Source organism: Podospora bellae-mahoneyi (genome assembly GCF_035222275.1).
Source record: "Podospora bellae-mahoneyi strain CBS 112042 chromosome 1 map unlocalized CBS112042p_1, whole genome shotgun sequence".
Lineage (NCBI taxonomy): Eukaryota > Fungi > Ascomycota > Sordariomycetes > Sordariales > Podosporaceae > Podospora > Podospora bellae-mahoneyi.
In genome coordinates, this window is record NW_026946359.1 from 214893 (window position 1) to 234737 (window position 19845).

The window sequence follows — 19845 nt, forward strand, 5'->3', positions numbered from 1 at the left end:
ATCGTTGCCACACTGGCCAATCGCGTGGCTCCAGTTGTTCGACCAGACCTTCGCTTTAACCTCAAACACGTCTTCTTGCAGCGAGGGAAAAATGCCCACTTTGCTGGCATCTCGACCAGCCAGTAATTCTCCGCGAGAGCTGCCCGCCGAGCACGCTATGCTTCTTTTGTTGCTAGCTTCGAAGCCTGCTGGCAGTTCTGGCACTCCATTGATGCCATGAGCCCACCCACCACAACGACAACAGCTCCATTGTCAGTCGTCAATTGCCAGAGTTTCAATCAGGTATTAATGGAACCGTTGGCCCCCTCTTTCTTATTTTTCTTCTCAAAAGATTTGCTCCGAACCTGATGCACGGCACAAGATGAACCTCCGAGGGGGCTTTGGCGACGGCACGTATCTGGTTCTTGACGCTCATTGCTCGCTGGTGGTCAACGAACTGATAAGAGGCCTCAACCCACGACCCAACACGTGGAGAAAACTTACTCTTTATTCTCTTCTCAAAGCCCAAAGGTTTAGATTTCTAATCCATAGTGTCACAAATCCTCGAAGTCCATGGAAGAATGGTAAGTGTTGAGCTGGCCATTTGGTGAGCCTGAGTGGGGTAGGCGCCTGAACATGCAGCATCTGGAGCATTGAGACCCGAATATAGTTGCGCGTTGAAGGGACAGAACAACACAGCCAGTCCTCAAGTTGAGAGTTGAGGAGACTCAAAGAGTAGGCAAAAAACGCCAGCAATGCTGGAGAACTCAACCAATTCTGGGAGTTTGGTTGTTCTGTGCAAGGAACATGCGGGGCGCCGGTGAGGTTAGGCTCCACCTGTTCATCAAGTTCATCGATAAACGTCAGGAAGCTTGCATTCTGGGCTGTCATCGTTCTTCGTGCCTGAGACAGTCAGATAGTCACGTGAACCAAAGATAAGAAGTCAAAGGTTGGTGCTGAGCGGTGGGCTCCAGCGAAGACAAGTCTCACCGGAGCCGGCCGAGTCTCGGTGCCTGGGACTCGGAGTTTTCAGAAGATAGCGCCGATCTGTTTCGCTCCATGCACCGATCGTCACCGGTTATTTATTTTACACAGTATTGCTCTTCCCGGACACGTGGGGCGAAAAATTGCTTGTGCAATTTAATTTCGACCTTACTCAGTTACTATCCTTTAACTACCAAGCATATTTTTGTTGCTAAATCTAAAGGTATAGGTTTGTTCTTAAGAAGCCTTTAAATATTTTGAAATTTCCCCAGATTTTTAAACTTATGATTGGTAGTTATTTTGTCGTTAAGTGTAAAATTATTATTGAGATTTCACACGCTATTTTTCGCTCCACGTGCCAGACATCCCGGATGTCGATTCCGAAAATACCTCATCACCGGAGAAGGCTCCGACGGTGAAGCGGCGAACTAGTCGGTGAACGTCAAGCTGAGTCAGCTGTTCCTTGGGCACTCTTCATGACAATCCAACCCAATAAGATTGTACTTCTAAACCCTCTGTCATGAATGGTCCAAATACTTTGCTCACGGAGGTGAATCGGGTTCTCTGTGCCAAGGTTTCTTGAGATGTCGTCGGTCACCAAAAGTCATCGTCCTACACATGCTGGCACAGAAATACGGTCCGTAGTGGTGGGGTCCAAGTGTAGAAGAGATGATACCGAGTCGGCCCAAGATATTTATTCGGACCCATCTGTCCCGGACGATCAAGAACGTACATGATTGTCCTCCTGACCCTCCATCTCAGCCTATGATCCTGTTCCGCTGTCGCATGAGGAGGGTGGTAAGACGACGCTTCAGCTGCGCGATCTCGGTGTTTCCTGCAGGCAATAAATGCAGCGTTGATAGACAGACAAGGCGGCATTTTGACATTTCCGACTGTTTGATGGATGGGTCATGCGACAAGGGAATTCCATCTGATGAAGAAGGAGGGGCAATCTCTTCTCCAAATCGGAGCAATGCGATGAGGGATATGACATTAGATGCTACCGTGTCGTTGTTAATGTTGTTTTATCTTTCCAAGGTGATATTTTGCTTTATCTTTGGCATTCTTATTTTCTTATCAGTTAGGATCCGAGTTGGGCAAGAGCGACGTTGGAAGAAGAGGTTGGGCTTCGCTCTTGGCTTTCCGTTTCTTCTTCGCTGACGCAAGAATTCAGCTAGGGCGGCAGGCCACTTGGCAGTCTGTGCTGAGGCGTGGGATGCTTCCTGCCCTATCTTTGCTAGCGGCATCGGAACCGTGGACCATCAAGGTTCTCACTGCGCGGGGCATTGTTTGATTGACATGACAGATGCAAGTCACTGCTTGACAGCAATTTCTAGATAGGAGGGATCCCCAGGTTCTCAGGTCTGGAGTGAGATTTGTGAAAACTTCTGGAAGGGGCATCGAACAACATGAGAGTCGAGTGCATTTTGTGGTATTCGTAGCAGGCGGCGACTTGATGATGGGTGGAGCCGCCGAATCAAGATCTCAGGTTCTTGACGTCTCATCCATCCAAGTTTTGACGTATCAATGCTCGTGAAAAATAAACTGGAGGCCAAGGGCAGCCCCCATTATCAGATCTTACAGAATTCTCTGTCATGTCGGGTCAGAGTCTGATATCATGTAGTTCCACAGCTTCTAGACAGGTTTTCTACCAGAGGCATCCAATTGTGCAGGTTCACACCTCGGTGAAAAGAACGAAAGACATATCGCAAGAAGTGATGTTGAACCATTATATTGTAATATTATTCAAGTATTTGAACTATCTAACTTTCCTGCTGGATAGGAAGCTTGTTCAGCCAATCCTGACAGCCCAGCGTCACTGGCGAGATGTCCTCTGCATCAAACTTTGTTAAGGATTACAAGATATAAATGATACATGTCAAAATAGAGTCGGTGGCTATTTGCTAGTATTTACCCCACCTAAACTTAGAGAGCCATGGCAATGATGGCAGCAACACCGGCGGCAAGGCTGAGGCCAGTGATCTGGGCAGCGCCAGCAGTCGAGGTGGAGGAGGTGGTGGTGGCGGCCTCGGAGTCGGCACCGGTGTTTGTAGTAGTAACGGCGATAAGAGTGGACGAAGCAGTACGATGACCATCGCAGTGCCAGTGATCTCCATGAGCCTCACATCCATATGATTCGGTAGGGCTGGGCTTGATGCTACCAGTGCCGGGAGCATCAGTGTGGTCATCCTCATCGTCGGTGTGGTCATGATCATGGTCATGGTCATCACCATCACTGTCGTGATCATGGTGAGCTGCAGCCGTGGTGACTACAGGAGCCGCGCCAGTGGCCATCCCGGTAGTCACGACAGCATCGGTGACCCTGGGTCCCTCACAGTCCCTGAAGTAGTGAGGTTAGTATGCCTTCAGGCTTACAGCACTAATTAAAACCGAAGCTTACCAGTGGTCATTGTGAGGCACACAGCCGATGGACTCGGTGGGGGATGGTCCGGGATCGGCCGTGGTCTGCCCCAAAGCGGTGGACAGAGCACCCAACAGCAAAGCGGCATACGTGACGGCCTTCATCTTGGCTTGCGGTGAGTCTTGGGGTTTGGGTGGACGGACAGGTGAGACTGAAGGTGTACGGGCAAGATGGGATGGACCGGATGCCTCTCTGCGTTATAAGACGGTCTTTAAAGCGAGGTAATACAGCCAGCCACAGCCAACCATCCCATGTCACCATGCCACCCTCAATGTTCATGCGCTGCCCCAATGCCGCCCATCACCTCACCGAAACTCCCATGTACCCAGTCAAAAATAGGGACTGCTGCCGTCATTTGAGACAGCATGGCAAGTGGGACGGCTGGCATCAGGTGAATTTCAAACGAACCATTGGCCGCGAAGTGGTGCCGTTTGCTGCCAAGACACTCCAAGACATTGGTTAACCGATGGGTTTAGCCTGACAGGTCCGCTTTGAGCAAGACAATGTTGTAGCGAAATGCAGGTTTTGGACAGACGATCAGTGGTCCTCGTTTTGTTTGTGCAACAAAGTCGAGGTGTTGGAATGGGGCGTTGGCTTGTCTTGTCTTTCCAAAACTGATGGGCTTTGACCAGCGTGGAAGGGTGGGCCGGAAGACAGAGTGGGTCTCGTAGCCTTGGCTTTCGTTAGCGATGGCCATCAAGGTTCTCAGCCCGCCAGAGCCCGCCGCGCATTTGCCGGGCACCTTGATGGGCAGCTCAAGATTGCTTGCAGTTCTGGGCATCGTTTCAGCCAATCAACACAAAGAGATTTATTTTTTTTCTTGCTCAATCCCGCCCTTGACGATGTGGATTTCGTCGCATGTCGCCCAACTCGGCCACTCACCCGCAGCAGCCAGTCTGGGATTCGCGTGGAGTTGGTCTTGGAGTCACCATGGAGCCCATGGAGCCCATGGAGCAAATGGGATTCGAGCACGCAACGACTCCATCCAAGGCCCCTCCATGAGCCCCTCTATGCGCTGAATTTTCCCATCTCAGCGATCCCCAAGTCCTTTTTTGTTTCCTGTCTCTCCTTCCCTCGTGGCTATCCCGTGTTCCCAGTCTTCTATCGTCTCTTTCCCTTCCCCGGAATTCGAACCTCCGCCAGGTACTAGACGGCCCACGACCACGCGAGTAACTTGTGGTTCGCGCACAAGACTACGGCTACCTACAGCACGCCCACGCCACGACCGCAACGTGCTGTGCACCTTGACGGTCAGTCACAACCTTGACGGCTCGATTTGTGGACACGGCTGTTGCAAGACCTGGAACTTGGCAGCCACTCCCACCGTCACTGTTCTGTGTAGCCCCCCACGAGCCAGGACATGAGCTGAGGACAAGCAACCAAAGATACCCCCTCAATTGCCTCGCTTTAAAACCCCCTGTGCTATCCCGCGCCTTGTACGCCCATATCTATATCGAGCGCAGCCTTCCGCTCCGACAGGTTCACAGCAGCAGCATCACCCTTGGTCTTCGGTTACATACCTTCTATCACATCATGTTTCAAAGCCTGCCTGCCATACGGGCGTCGTTGCTCTATGGACTGTTAGCCGCTCCATCTCTTAGCCTCGTCTCAGCAAGCCCTTCACCAATCGACGCCCGTCATGTCGTGACAGATCCTGCCAGAATAGTTGCGCAAGCAACCGTCACTGCTGTGTCAGAGTGCCACGCCCACGGTACTAATTATTATTGTCAAGCCGGAGTTACAGAGTTTCGCATTGTTGGCTCCGAGACTGCCGCCTCATACACGGATTGCCATCCACACGGCGCAAAGACGTAAGCACTCGCCCTCCATAGGTCTCACCATACACGGTTTGCTAAAAGGTCTACCCTATAGGTACTGTGTAGGACCAAAGTCTGATGAGGTAGAAATTGTCCTTGCTGCCGCCACGGCACCTGCGGTAACAGCGTCCCCAACGGCGACTGGCAGTTCGAGCTTGACTGCCGTTAGCGCGTGCCATCTCCACGGGTCTGAGCTGTAAGTACAACCTCCAACCGCTCCATTATTGACCCACCGCTGACACGGCCTTGAAGCCTTTGTATGCACGGGGCAACCGAGTATAAGGTCCACACAACTGTCACTGCTACTGCTACACAAGATCTCCCAGCACAGTTTACCGGTTGCCATGCCCATGGTGCTGAGACATACTGCAATGGCCCAACTGGGGAGGAAGTTGAGATCACCCTGGCCACCGCTGAGGAGGACCACGACGACCACGGTCATGAAGACTCGGAGGAACTTGATTGCCACTTCCACGCTGGCGTCGAGCATTGCGTCGGCAAAGGGGGCGAGAAGGTTGCCAACACCTGCGAAAGAACGCAGCGTGACTACAACATCAAGCTTCGTGTTGGCTTGTTGTTCGTCATGTTGGCTACCAGCTCCATCGGTGTCTTCACTCCCATTCTCATCTCATCCTTTGTGTCGCCCAACCACATCGTATTTACCATTCTCAGACAGTTCGGCACTGGCGTTATCATCTCAACCGCTTTTGTCCACCTCTACACTCATGCTGTACTAATGTTCCAGAACGAATGCCTCGGCAAGCTGCAGTACGAAGCCACAGCCTCTGCCATCCTCATGGCAGGCATCTTCCTCTCCTTCCTCATCGAGTATCTTGGCGTTCGTTTCGTCCAATGGCACCAAGCCAAGCAACAGGCCCACAAGGCTGTTTCCAGCGACGGTGAGCAGCAAGGCCCGGCCCCAGGCAAAACCGACATGGTCAACATCACCGTTCTTGAAGCCGGCGTCATCTTCCACTCCCTTCTTATCGGCCTCACTGTAGTCGTCGCCGGTGATTCCTTCTTTGGCACCCTGTTTGCCGTCATTGTTTTCCACCAAATGTTCGAAGGCATCGCTCTTGGCACCCGCATCGCCGCCCTCGGTCACCCCAGCGCTGCCACCGCCCACAGCGGCGTTCACGGCCACGGTCACGGTCCGGGTCATGCGCACTACCACCCCGAGCCAAAGCCCGCCGCTGAGATCGCCCCCGCCGGAGAGATCGTTGCCCATGCTCCCAAGGAAGGCCACGACCACGAACACGGCCACGACTACCTCGCCCTCCCTGATGCGCACAAGACGGCCAAGAGCGGAAGCGTTTCGTCCTCCGAGAACAGCACCACTGCGGGCGAACTCACCCCTCACGTATCCATGTTCAAGAAGCTCATGCTTGCCTTGGCTTTCGCCTTGGTCACACCCATAGGCATGGGCATCGGTATCGGCGTTCTTCACACATTCAACGGCAACGACCCTTCGACTATCATCGCTATTGGCACCCTCGACGCCTTCTCAGCCGGTATCCTCGTGTGGGTTGGTGTGGTGGAGATGTGGGCTCACGACTGGATGTTGGGAGGGGAGATGACCAATTCTGGGCCGCTGAAGACCGCTCTGGGGTTGATTTCCATGGTGGTTGGCTTGGCGGTCATGAGCTTGTTGGGTAAATGGGCGTAAATAGGTTTTTGGATATGTGGGTTTTGTTTATACTGGGCTTTCCGGATATGATGTGTTTTTTTTTTTTTCGGACGGAAAAGGGATATGATACCATCATGACATATTGTTATCTTGGAGGATTTGGAATTTTGGGAGGAAAGGATCTCACTTTTAGCGTTGGGCGTTGCGGCGTCATGCAATTTACATACCTCCAAGGTTGTTGTTCACCTGCGGGTGCAACAGTGAAACGATGAAAGGGGAATTTCGGAAATGATAGAGAGTTTGGAGGAATGTGTGTTGATAAATGGTCATGTATATTTGATGTATCTACTTGGGGATCAATCTACGAAGCATGAGATGACAAACCCGTTGTTTCTTTGTCTGTTCTACTCGGCATTGTGAACACCGAATTCAGCAACCGTGATCCACACAAAACTTGCATGATGTGAAGGAGACCAAAACCAAAGCTTTGTTTATGTCCAGATATGCTGGGTTGATAGATAATCAGGAGCATAATCAAGATTATCTCACTCCACCATGCCCAGTACAACTTGTACGAAAATTCCATCGACAGTTATGCAATTCAATCTAATTATTACAAGTCGCCTATCTGTCTATAATTTCCGTCTAATCTAACTATCCATCCGGGTATCTATCAATCAATAAGGTAGTACCACCTTACATACTTTTTCCAGTTGCAACACAAAATAAGCCACCATCAATGTCCACACATCATGCACAATGCTCTGCGCCCAACCCCATTTCCATGCGTCTTCTTCTTTCCATCTGCTACGTGAGCACCTCAAATGCCAGGCCCCCACGTACTGCTCGTCCTCCCGCCCGTCGTCTCCAGTTCATATCTCCCCAGACTCTCCTGCCAGTTTTGCCAGTCAAAGCCCTCGTCTACGTTCATATCTACATCGTCCAAACTACCCATGTTCGGCATCCGCAGGAAATCAGGCGATCCTGTGTTGATGGGCCACATCCAAGGGGGCACCTGCTCCAGTTGCTGCGGGGACTGCTGCATGCCGCGTTGCTGTTGTTGTTGTTGTTGCTGCTGCTGCTGCTGCTGTTGGAGATGTTGCTGCTGTGCCTGCTGACGTTGTTGTGGCTGTAGCTGTACCGGTGTTCCTAACGACGAAGTAGAGTTGTTGTAGTTCGGTGTGGGGGCCGCATTGAAGTCCAGTCCGGATGGAGGATATCCAAAGGCCTGGGTATGGTGAACATAATCGGCCATGTCCCCGTAAAATAAGGGAGCGAAGTCTGTTGAGACAAAGGGGGTAGAGTTGCTCATGGCCGAGTCAATGTAGTCCATGACCTCGGGCTTAGTCGCCATCCTCACGTGGGTATTGTTATTCAGCTGTGAGAGTATTGGTTGGGCTTGGCCGGCTAGTTGCTGATGCTGCCCTCGAGAAGCCGATGTCCCTGATTGTGCCGGTTCATGGGCCTCTTCTGCTTGTTCGTCCAGCAACTCCTGTGGCAGAGGTGGTGCATTGACCAATTTGCGCCACTGTTCGAGAGCCATCACACGTTTCATCGATCCCGGGATTTCGCGAATACTGGTAGGAGCTGTGTTGCAGCGGTCCCTCAACTCCAGCTCCCGTGCAGCGTCGGGGTCGTTTTGAAGTCGCGCAATCTCAGCTGCACGGTGTTTTGCTGCCTTGTCGTACAACTTCCTCAAGGGCACCCACACCGCATGATGGCCCGCAAGCTTCTCTAGTTCGGCAGAATTGGGAGCTGCGAACCTTAGATTTAACGCTGTCCAAGCACGCTCAGCTTTTGGACCCCATGGCCTATGAGACACCTCGATCAGGGTGTAAGCAACTGCATGCCACTGGCTATAGGTCTGGAAGAGCCATCGCCATTGCTTGCACCTTTCGTCCGTGTTCAAAATATGAGCGTACTCAAATACCTCGAGAGAGGCATTGAACAGACGACCTCGCACTTCGTCTGTAAGATACTCATTACCCGGACCCGGAAACAAAACTGGCTGGTAGATGACAAGCATCATCTTGGCACAGATGACCCGCGTGATGTTGGCGGCTGCCCAGTACATGGGCTCTGAACTGTCCTTGAGATATTGTTCCTCCACGCGTCGTTGAGTGTCTACCAGCATTTTTTCCCGCTCTTCAAGCGAAACGCCCGCCTCACGGGGGTTCACTGTTGCCATGGCCGAAGACATGGTGTGCAAGCTTCTGGCCAAGGAGCACATCTCGTATCGGATCAACGAAAAGGTCATGTCGGTAGTTCCAACCCGCGGTTCGGGGAGACATTTGCTCTCTGGGGAGATGTCGGTGTCGTTGATGTTCATGGGGTATTGCGTATCGAATGTCTGGTCCACAACAGTAAGATCCGTCCCTTGATCCTCGGCTGATCTAAGATCCAGCACGCAGACAGCCCAAAAAAGCCTTCTTCGCATCTCAATCTCAAAAGGCGTGATGTTGTCGAAATGGGTCCCGTCGCGGTGGAGTCCCAATGCTTGGCTGATCCTGATCAGAAGTCCTGTCAAAGTCCAGGCAAACCTTGTATCATCGTGTCGACGAACAAGGACCAAGAACAGAAGGAATGCTTGTGCCACCACCAGATCCGGCGTCGTTAAGAGGTTAGCTTTGCCAAGCGCTTGTTCCAATGCGAAGCGATATTTTTGAAGTAGAACATCCTTCTCGGCATCGAAATTACGTCGGACCTGAAAGGAGTGTGAGTATAGTGGTGGCGGATAGGAGTAACAGTGCGTGACCATACCTCTTCTTCATCCAAAGATGTTATGGATGCGTAATAGATGGAAAACATCAAGGCCTCGGTGGAGGGCGTGAGAGTGTCTAGGTTGCGTCGGAGATCTCGAATGAGCTTGTTCATGGTGGGAACATGGAGCACCTTGAGGATCGGATCAACATTTTCCTGGAATACCTGCCAGATAAACGGGATCTGAGATGGTAATGGGTGCAGAGGCCTGAGATCAACTTCGGACGAGCTATAGCCCATAATCCAAGATTGATGAGATAGGACCGAAGGTTTTACATGCTCAGAGGACTCGGGGGTAGCTTCGTCGTCCGAGTCTTCTGACTCATCGTGAAAGTGTTCAGATTCCCTTCTGATCTCGTCCAGCTTTGAGAGTGTTAGCCTGGCATGGACATAACGCCAGTTGCGGCATCTTAATAATTACATACCTCATCCGTAATACTGGACCAAAGCCCGCTGGACACATAACGTGTGCCTCCTCGCTCGTTCAACATCAAGCGTCCGAATTGCTTGTGCACATCCGGTGAAAGCTTGCCAAGCCGGTCCGGCTCGGAAATAGCCGTCCCGGAAATAGTTCTTGTTGGCGCCTTCGGGATGTCGGGCGTGGTGACGTTGGCGGTGATAGCAGCATGGCTGGTGGAATAAGCAGGAGCAGGTGGTCTCCCCCCAGGTGTATAATGGTCTTGTCCGCTGTTGTACGCCGTCGTCCCCTCGGGAGAGTTTCCGGCGCTGCGCGCTGCTTCCACCTCGATCTGACCGCTGAGCTCCTCCACAATTCCCTCAAGTTTCCGCAAGCGCCTCATCAACTCCAACTCTCGCTCACTCGACGGTTGCTTGGCCGGGGCATTGGGATCTTTGGGGCGCGGACGACGAGGAGCGCGGCCGGGGGCCGGGAAGATACATGGTATCTGGGCTCGGCAGCAGTTCGAACATGGCATGTGCTTATCGCAGCGAACCTTCCTCCTCCTGCATGTCACACAGCTGCGCGGATTGAGGGCGTTTGATGGGATTGCAGAGGGTGAATAGACGGAGGCGCCAGGAGGAGGATGGCGCGCAAGCGCCAATATTTGCTGCGGATCGTAGCCGTCCTGGGCGCTCGTGATGGAGCCAACATCGGTGTTGGGGCTGTCGGCCGATACCAGGCTCCGGCCAGCGATACTTGCACCGTCGGGCATCGTGACTTAGAGTTGGGGTGGGATGGAGTGGCGCGCGAGATGCGGTAAGACAGAGAGCACGAAGGCGGCGGCGGGGTTCCACAGATGAGTAAAGGGCGTCGGGTTTTGTGGATGGCGGTGGCGGTCACCTTGAATCGACAAATTCGTATCTACTCTCGCGTATGAGTGCTCTCAACATGCCATGCGATGCGTGCGAGCGAATAGGCACCGGATGCCCGACCGTATTCATTGATGGTGGCACGGATATTTTGAGATGCTGTTGTCGACTTGGAGAAGACAAAGGTCTTGCTCCCAAGTCACTAGACTAATTCCTGGTGGGGGCTGACAACGCCTCGAGCTAAGACTGGAGAGGATTCTCATGGCCCGTGCTCACCTATCCCACTTTGTTTGGAGTTTCATCAAAGCTTTCAAGTTTCAAAAACACCATCCGACGACCCGGATCCAGACCATGAATTAGCCTTGGGTTCCTCAAGTTCACCTTTTATCCCCATTGACCTTGCCTACCAAGTTTCCGAATCATCTCCGGGCCAGCAAACTCAATTAATGGGCCGGTATTTGTGGCAGCAGTGTCATTTCGAGATGCACATTTTGGCAAAGCCCTATCTAAAAACGTCTCCAGGATAACACGCTACTGACCAAAAGGTTGCAGAATTCAAGACAGAACAACTAGCCCAGCCTCTCCTCCGCCTTCGGCCGGTCCTCATAGACACAACATTACTCGGCGTTCGGCGACCACTCGGGCTCCAGGGACTTTTTATCTTGCTATCGCATCTCGCCAGTATTTCGATGGTCTAGAATTTTGAGAGCCGCACGCGCTTCATCTGTAGCCTTGAGATTCTGGATCTGTCCAATCGTCCTTCACCAAACATGCTTCAAACCCAATCCCCCAAGAATAGCTGGTGTCCGATCGATCGCATCGCCAACCATCACGCCATCCAAACTTGATTCTTCTTCATTGGAACTTTCCTCCAATTCCACGTGTCCCCCTTGTTCTCCTTGTACTGTCGGCCGGCCTCCGCTACATCAGGCTCTCGATATCAGGATGATCCCTGAGCAAATTCAATATGGGCAGAAAAAACTTTTGCTCCCCTTGTTGACCGCTCCCACTTCCACTGGTATCCCCACTTATCAGCGCCTTGACGTCAGACCAACTCTTCCAGAACCACCCTGCGCATTTCTCAGGCTCCAGTACCAGTGGTAAGATTTATTAGCCTCATGTATTGGTTTTTGGCTGTGTAAAGAAAAGACCAACATCACTTACAGCCGGTTCCTGGTCATCGGTTCTCTCGCAGAGTATGAACAAAGTGATGTAATGCTTCTTCTCCTCGTCAAACACATCGTTGGTTGTGGCCAGCAACTTCTTGGCCCTAACTAGCAATCCAGTCTCCTCTAGCGTTTCTCTTTCAGCGCAAGCGAACCACGACTCGCCTACCTCCAGATGACCGCCCGAAAATTGTATCGTTCCTTGAAATTGCATGAGTAGGATGCCTCGATACTCGAAAGATAATTTGTTAGGAAGCATACCATTTCCGTGAGAGGCCTTTCTTGTCCCAAAGATCAACTTGTTGGTCTTGGGGTCGTGAATCACACTGCGACACCCACACGAACAACTGGAGTAGCCATGTTGAGTTGACTTGAGAGAACTTTTTGGGCAGTCAGACACAGCAGACACAGCGCATATCAAAGCTAGAAGATCTCTGAGATTCCGCAGCAATATGCCTGTTGTCCTTTCTACTCAGCCCCTGGCTCTCTTACAGGCACACAGAGAGGCTCTTCGGAAAGGGTGCATTCATAGCCCTTGATGAGACTTTTGCTTACAACGCCAGCTGCCTGTCAGTTGGCCATACGGTAGTATAGAGAAAACGCCAAGTGCCAAGACTCTGCTGTCATCCGGTGCCAAGTGCTTGGCTTTTCCCTTGACAAAGACGTCATCATCTCATTCAACTAGACCATTTGGACTTCTACCATTGTCAACACCTAACTCCAAGTGTTACATACCCAACCCTCTTCCCGCAGTCTCAGCGGTGTCTGTTGACAAAGTACCATCTTTTCGAGGTGCATGACTCACCGGTGAGCACTTGAAACCATTAAGGAATCATGGGACTCAAGATTATCGTGTTATCTGCTAACCGTTGAGGTTGTGGAAGGCTCATACGCAAAACTTTTTATAAAGGAATAGCTTAATTTCCTCCGGCTCCCTTTCATATCCGGCGGATAACTTGATGCTGCACAAGGCAGCATCCAGCCTACTATCAGAGAGTTCTAGTGGACCTTGATTCCAAAACTATCTCAGCCAAATCCGCCAGAGCTGAGAAGGAAAATGAGCGTATTGCCGTTCATGGGGGTATAAAAGCCTTCAAAAATATCAATCATCATATAGACATCCAAAATGCGAGGTAAGTTCAGAAACCCATGGCACCTCAGGATCTCGATTCTCGATATGGCTCAGAGTCTGTGTTCCTCACGCCTCCGACCTGATGTATCTGCTAGGTCACCTCCACTAGTCTCGTCAACGCACATAAAGGAGGGCCAAGTCCCTTGCGCACTCCCCAGCGGCACCTCAATACGTGCTGACTAGACCGAGCCGCGGAACGGTCCGGACCCCAGGCCGGAGGGTCTTGTCTAGTACAGAAGGCAGAGCTAAAAGGCTCGCGTGGGCTTGCAGTTCGGAGATGGACAGATACACAGTATGCTGAGGAAAATCGAAACAGATCACAGATTTCTACCGCGCTTATCTATTGGTCGAAACGCGACTTACATCTTCTACAGCAGGCGCTAGAAACCAACAAGCTTTCGCCGGTGACTCGACGGCCCTAAGACGGGGATTGTTTGCCATGGCATTGAAGCGGTCAGTCGCAGGGCTCGTGTTTGCAATTGCAAGACCATGGCCAAGAAATTCTTAAAATAAAAGTTGACTTCAACATAATATTCTTCTCCATAGGCATTCATCTTGGAGCCGTACTTGATTTCGTCCCAACGCCTGATATCTTTGGAATCATATTATCCCACCATGTCGACACCCGCCCAACCATCTGCTGCAGATAGCCCTGAGACGGAAAAGCAGAAGTCTGACAAGGGCGAAATTGGTCCCGTCAATGCCACTTCACCAGACGATTTGGACAAAGAGCAACCGCAAGTTACAGACGATGGCGAACCAGTCAACCCCAATCACAACAAGGGCCGCTCTCAAGGCGAGATCGCCCTGATTATGCTGGCCTTGTGCCTGGCTGTCTTCCTCGGCGCTCTAGACGTAACCATCGTCACTACGGCCCTTCCTACAATCAGTGACCACTTCCAGTCAAGTACAGGCTTCACATGGATTGGTTCTGCGTTTCTGCTCGCCAATGCCGCATCAATCCCGCCATGCGGCAAGATCTCAGACATATTCGGCCGCACGCCCATGCTCCTGCTTGCCAACGCCATCTTCATGATTGGATCTCTTATCTGCGCTGTCTCCCAACAACATTGGTATGCTCATCGCTGGCCGCGCTGTTCAGGGTCTTGGTGGGGGTGGTTTGGCCATTCTTATAAAGATTGTTATCGGCGACATCTTCCCTCTGAACATTCGGTGTGTTTTCTATGGTGTCATCGGCGGTGTTTGGGCAGTCGCTGCGGCAACAGGTCCGGCCATTGGTGGTGCGTTTACTGAGAAGGTGTCATGGCGATGGTATGTTCAAGCTCACTCACGCCAGTTAACCTTTGCTAATAGATCTAGGTGCTTCTACATCAACCTCCCTCTTGACGGGTTTGCCTTCCTCATTATCCTCTTTTTTCTCGATCTCCACACACCACGGACACCGCTCATTGAAGGCCTCAAAGCTATCGACTGGGTGGGCTCTTTTTGGTAGTTGCCGCCACGCTCATGTTCCTCTTCGGTCTTGAATACGGCGGTGTTTCAGCACCTTGGAACTCGGTTGAAGTTATCTGCCTTCTCGTCTTCCCACTCACGGCCTGAAAGTAGAGCGGAAGGAAGAAGGATGCCGAGATAAAGACGACTCCTTGAATGAAGACGCAGAAGAGGGTCGCGGCGTTGCTCACGTTTCTGAACAAGGACATTGGCATGACAGGAAGTATGGCGTAACGCGCCTCCCAGAAGATGAAAAGCGCCCAGGTGAGCAGGCCAAACACCCCTATCGAGTCAGGCCTTTACGTTCTCCCTACCGCTCTCTCGCTCTCCTTTGGGAGTCTCGTGACCGGATGGCTGGTTGCGAGAACCGGTTGGTACAGACCGCCCATCATTTTCGGGTTGTTCATGATGACCCTCGGCTTTGACTTGTTCATCGACCTGGACGCCTACAGTGGCTGGTGGCGCTGACATCGACATCATCGAGAACCTTCCGTTAGGCCAACGCGACGCTGTCCGTGTTGCTCTGGCAGACTCTTTCGAGCCCATGTGGATCATGTACACTTGTATCACGGCCGCTGGCTTACTCGCTTCCTTCCTGATCCGGAAGAAGGTGTTGGCCGATGTGCATGTAGAGACCAAGACTTGGTTGGAAGTTGAACGTGAGAATGCGGAGGCTCGAAGTCGTGAGCGTGAAATGAGAAAGGAGAAGAAGGGGGCATCACCGGCTTGATATGTTGGTAGTTTACAGGATAGAGGATGGGGCACCGCTGCGTTGCGTGCACCACCAATTCTCTGTGTAAACAGAGCAGCTGTTCCAAGTGTTCTATACGGAGTACATGGGGTAGATTTGCAGATACCTCACCATAGAGCACCCCCTGAACCTCTGACTCCCCCCTCCCCTCAGCCGGCCGGCAACCAACTGCCGAACCCACCAAGCATAACCCTTGCCACCATTCCACCCATCAAGCAAAACCCGACCAAACCTTGTTTCCACATGCACACAAGAGTCAGGAATTACACCCGCATGAAAACCCTTTCTTCCATTCCCGAACTCCAACCAACAACAACAGACAAAACCAGCCCGGCTAGCGCAATGGTAGCGCGTAAGACTTCTACTTTCTCTCTTCTGATCTCATATGAGTTGGATTCAAAGTGATCTTAAGGCTGTGGGTTCGAGTCCCACGTCGGGCTTTCTTTTGCTTTTTTGTGACTCGACACATGAAAAAGCAGCTACCTTATTTTGTTCATTGTGATGTTTCTTTTTCTCAAAGGACCTGGTCCTTATCCTCACTATCGCCGAGGTTGCCATATCCTACAGATCCATCCCCCGCTTGCCTCCCAACCTTCACACTGCTCACTCACAAAAGCCATCATGCATCAACATCTCATTATCATTCTAACATTATCTGCCTCACCTCGTCCCCAACATACCAAAAAGAAAAAAGGGTATCAAGCAGACCTTTTGTTGCCCCCTTTCTTTTCTTTCCTCAGGTGTTTTCCATCATCACTTATCCTCACCCAAAATATCTACTCAATGCCAAATATCTCCCCCTTCAATCCACAACCCCAATCCAACGAAGGATGACCCTGTTCACTATCCTGCTAGATAATTCCCTCAAACCAAATAATAAACCACGCCAGAAATGTACTCCCATTTACACAAGTTCAATATGCAAAAGCCCCCACCGTTTCTTTTCCACTTTTTTTTTCCACTAAACCGCCCCTCAAATAAAGGAAAAAGTTTCATCCCTCATAAACATATCCTCATCACATAAAATACCACAGTCATGTACAACCTCACCTCAACCCACCAGGCCCCTTCTCCACAACAAACCTCACTGGCCTCCTCAAACTCTTATTCACCACCCCCCGTGGCGGAATAACAGGCCTCATAACCGGCCCAGGACCCAAAGGCTTGACCCCCGGCAACGGTGGCGGTCCCATATTCGTCCTTGTATTCCCCCCTCTGGACACCCTCCCACCCCCACCGACACTCCCATATCCGACTCCTCCAGGCCCCATCTTTCCCCCAGGTGTATTCCGCACGCTACTAATCCCATTCTGCAATCCAATGACCCAAGCCTCCCCATTTTTTCCCCTCTGCCCACTAACGCCATTCCGCTCATCATACCCCCACCTCCCCACGCCGCCCCCAATCAACCAGCTCCCCAAGTTCTTGCACTGGCTCACATCAAGCCACTCCAGCGCCGGGCAGTTCTCCAGCACGTTTTCCACCCCGTTACCCGTCACTCGCACACAACCCCTGACACTCAACCCCCGGAGTTCGTTGAGGTGGAGGGAGATGCACCCCAGACTGGCGTCACTGACAGCACTACCGCAAAACGCGAGACGGAGTTCCTTCAGATTGGGCAGACCAATCGAAACAACCTCAGTTGCCGTGTCGGAGAGCGCACAGCAAAAGCTCAAGTCGAGGTGTGTAAGCCCCTTGGCGGCGTTGACAAGGGCAATGATGCTGTTGTCAGAGAGGTAGGTACAATCAGCCAGGCACAAGTGGGTGAGCTCGGTGAACCGATAGGCTCCCCACTGCTGGAACCCGGCGTCGGTGATAGAGGTGCATCGGGTGAGGGAAAGAGACTCGAGGCGATTGGACGCATGAGCAGCCAAGTGCGCCATGGAGCGGTCCGTAATGTGCTTGCAATACGAGAGGTTAAGGCGGCGGAGACGGGGACAGCCGATGACCGTGCCTGGAGGTGGAGGTTGAGGCGCTCCTGGTTGTCCGGCCTGTTGCTGTCCTCGTTGTTGGTACTGCGAGGATCTCCTGCCCTTCGCAGCAGAGCTAGAGATTACCACATTCTTGTGGTTCTCACGTGGTGGCGGTGGTTCAGGCACCACCCAGCCCACTACCCTAGCAAGGAGGTTGTCGCCGACTTTGCGGCAGTTGCTCCAATCCACCTCCTCAAGCCCCTTGGCATTCTCGCTCATATCCAAAATGAGACCGGCAGACACGTCCCACACGCTGCGCATTTTCCACACCTTGATATTGCTGCCGCACGATCGGTACAATGCCTGGAAGCCCTCGTCGGTGATGTGGAAGCAGTTGCTGATATCTATTTTGCTTGGCCGCTGCCCAATAAAGGGCGCTAGGATATTGACCAAAGCCCAGTCATTGACTTTCCGATTGAACGGAGCGAGATCAATCTCGGTGCATAGGTTCGGACTCGTAGTTAACAGCTGACGCCACTTTCTACTGACGGCTCTCAATCGTATGAGCTCAAGCAGATCGAGGTGCTGAAAAACATGTACCCAAAGGTCATCTGATATGGCCGTTATCCTATCGCCTGGATCCGTCGCGGAGCTCCGTGAAAGGGTCCTTGCGCGCTTAGCTGGTAGAGGACAGCCATCCGGAGAAACCGGGGATAGCGGCACCGTGATAGAAGTGACCGGCTGCACCTTCACGGGGCTAACGATGGCCGAGTTGTCTGTTTGAGGAACCGGTGGGGCCAGCGAGTTGCGACGCCGGTTACGAAGATTCTCCATGTCCACACTTAAAAAAGGATCCGGGTCAGACGGCTGTCTGGTGACATCTGAATCTTCACTTGCTGGGGAGCCGGGCTTGGATGGCGTCGTGAAGGTGACAGTCGGCAACGCCACCTCTATCTCATTCGATGTGGGCTTCTCTTCATCCGACGATAGCGCATGGCTTTCGGGGTCAGTCATATCCACGTCTTCGTCCGAAGAATGGTAGCGTTGCTTTGCTGTTTCTTCCACCTGTGACCTGACCTCCGGAGGACATCTCCTCCACAACTCTTCAAGCGCATCCCCACCAATCATCAGGCATTCTACGGCTGTGATGGATCGGACAGTAGCTGTTCTACCCTCTGCAAGCCCCAAGCTTGCCACCTCACCAAAATACTGGCCTTGTTTTAACCTTGGCCGCGAAAATGCTGACCTCGTGTCTCGCTTGAAGGCTGGTGGGCTCAGAGGTTCGTGAATGACTTCAGCTTCTCCCCGGACGATGAAGAAGATCTCATTTCCAGGGCTCCCTTGACGGACAATGTCGGTAAACGGTGAGTATGACTTTGGTTGTGCACTGAGGCCAAGGAAGTGCAAGATATCCGGAGGCAGGTTCGAGAAAAGAGGTAGCTCTTTGAGTGTTTTTCGGACGTTGACATAGCCGCCGCCGAGTGCGCTTCCACCAACTGTTGGATCCTCAATGACGCCTGGACTTGGAGACTTTCGCTTTTTGGTGTTGACAACGGCTCCCTCTTTGATGATACCAACTTCTCCTGTGCTAACCTCCCCAGGCACAGCTTCACGGGCTAATTGTGCGCCATTCGTGTCGGGAAGTCTGCTACTGAGTCCGCTTTCTTGACGCTTCTTCTTGAGGATGGACAGTCTCTCCTGTGCTTCTTGACGGATAGCTGTACCCATTTCTGGATATTTGGGCAGCTCAGCTTGAAGATCCTCCTTCTTCAACACGGCCAGCATGCACTTCGTCCGCGCAACGATGGTAGCAGTTCTCGGCATGTCCATCAAAACCCCGATTTCTCCAAAGAAGGCACCGGGCTTCAGCTCTGCATAAACGGCCTCACCGTCACGAGATGTGACAGCAACAACGCCCCGGACTAGCCAATACATTGCTTTCGCTTCGTCTCCCTCGGTAAGGATGTGGTCATGGGCGGAATGGAGTTGGAGTTTGAGATGGGAGATAATGGCGGCAAGGAAATCGTCGGGGGCAGACATGAAGAGTGGAAAGGAACGTATGCGATCCACCAAGTCGAGGGGCATGTCGGGAATGGTGGAAGCAGTCAGTGGCGAGGGACGCACTGGCCGAGTTGGGTTGGTTTCGACGTTGAACGATCTGATCACTGAAGATACCGAATCACGAGCCTGCTGTGCCGCCTGAGCTGCCGCTCCATGCTGTGCATGATGGTGCGCCAGGGCCCGGTAGGGCGAGGTTGGCGGTGTCGGAGCTCGATTCCGTCGCATGTTGTCTTGGGTAGACCGGAAGGAAGCCCTCCCAGAAGCCGATGGAGTACGGTACCTGATGAGATTACCTAGAATGACCCCGAGTGTGACAGTGTATCGCGGGTAGCAATGGCTTCTCTCGCCCCGTGATGTCGTACAATGTAGAGGGCCCGGCTAGATCGAAATTAGGCGGTAACTGTTCATGCTATATCCAGCCAGCAACTACGGCTTCCCTCACAAAAGGAAGACCAGGCACAGAGAAGTTGGGGAAACCAAGTTATGCACTCGCTTGTCCCTCGCTTGTTGAG

General features: G+C 52.2%; 5 protein-coding genes and 1 non-coding gene across 6 annotated transcripts; 2 read left to right on the plus strand and 4 right to left on the minus strand.

Moving 5' to 3' along the window:
• Positions 1 to 2671: 2671 nt before the first annotated feature.
• Positions 2672 to 4018, minus strand: QC761_101320 (uncharacterized protein). Its single transcript, XM_062873376.1, has 2 exons — positions 3365 to 4018; positions 2672 to 3304 (listed from the first exon to the last, which is right to left on the minus strand). Exons 1-2 carry the CDS (start codon positions 3487 to 3489, stop codon positions 2890 to 2892), a joined length of 540 nt encoding a protein of 179 aa, XP_062736394.1. The 5' UTR covers positions 3490 to 4018; the 3' UTR covers positions 2672 to 2889.
• A 360-nt stretch (positions 4019 to 4378) lies between these two features.
• ZRT1 (high-affinity Zn(2+) transporter zrt1) lies at positions 4379 to 7236 on the plus strand. The gene is made up of 3 exons (XM_062873377.1): positions 4379 to 5196; positions 5258 to 5398; positions 5455 to 7236. Exons 1-3 carry the CDS (start codon positions 4919 to 4921, stop codon positions 6866 to 6868), a joined length of 1833 nt encoding a protein of 610 aa, XP_062736395.1. The 5' UTR covers positions 4379 to 4918; the 3' UTR covers positions 6869 to 7236.
• Positions 7237 to 7412: 176 nt separating this feature from the next.
• Positions 7413 to 11110, minus strand: QC761_101340 (uncharacterized protein). The gene is made up of 3 exons (XM_062873378.1): positions 10015 to 11110; positions 9590 to 9952; positions 7413 to 9533 (listed from the first exon to the last, which is right to left on the minus strand). Exons 1-3 carry the CDS (start codon positions 10759 to 10761, stop codon positions 7650 to 7652), a joined length of 2994 nt encoding a protein of 997 aa, XP_062736396.1. The 5' UTR covers positions 10762 to 11110; the 3' UTR covers positions 7413 to 7649.
• Positions 11111 to 11779: 669 nt separating this feature from the next.
• On the minus strand, positions 11780 to 12384 carry QC761_101350 (uncharacterized protein; the record flags this gene model as incomplete). Its single annotated transcript, XM_062873379.1, has 4 exons — positions 11780 to 11944; positions 12023 to 12225; positions 12286 to 12331; positions 12352 to 12384. The coding sequence occupies 4 exons, from the start codon at positions 12382 to 12384 to the stop codon at positions 11780 to 11782; spliced, it is 447 nt and encodes a 148-aa protein (XP_062736397.1).
• Positions 12385 to 15687: 3303 nt separating this feature from the next.
• Positions 15688 to 15799, plus strand: QC761_0000780. Its single transcript has one exon. It is a non-coding gene; the product is annotated as a tRNA-Arg (tRNA).
• Positions 15800 to 16405: 606 nt separating this feature from the next.
• On the minus strand, positions 16406 to 19558 carry QC761_101370 (uncharacterized protein; the record flags this gene model as incomplete). The annotated part of the gene is made up of 1 exon (XM_062873380.1): positions 16406 to 19558. The coding sequence occupies one exon, from the start codon at positions 19556 to 19558 to the stop codon at positions 16406 to 16408; it is 3153 nt and encodes a 1050-aa protein (XP_062736398.1).
• Between the last annotated feature and the right edge of the window lie 287 nt (positions 19559 to 19845).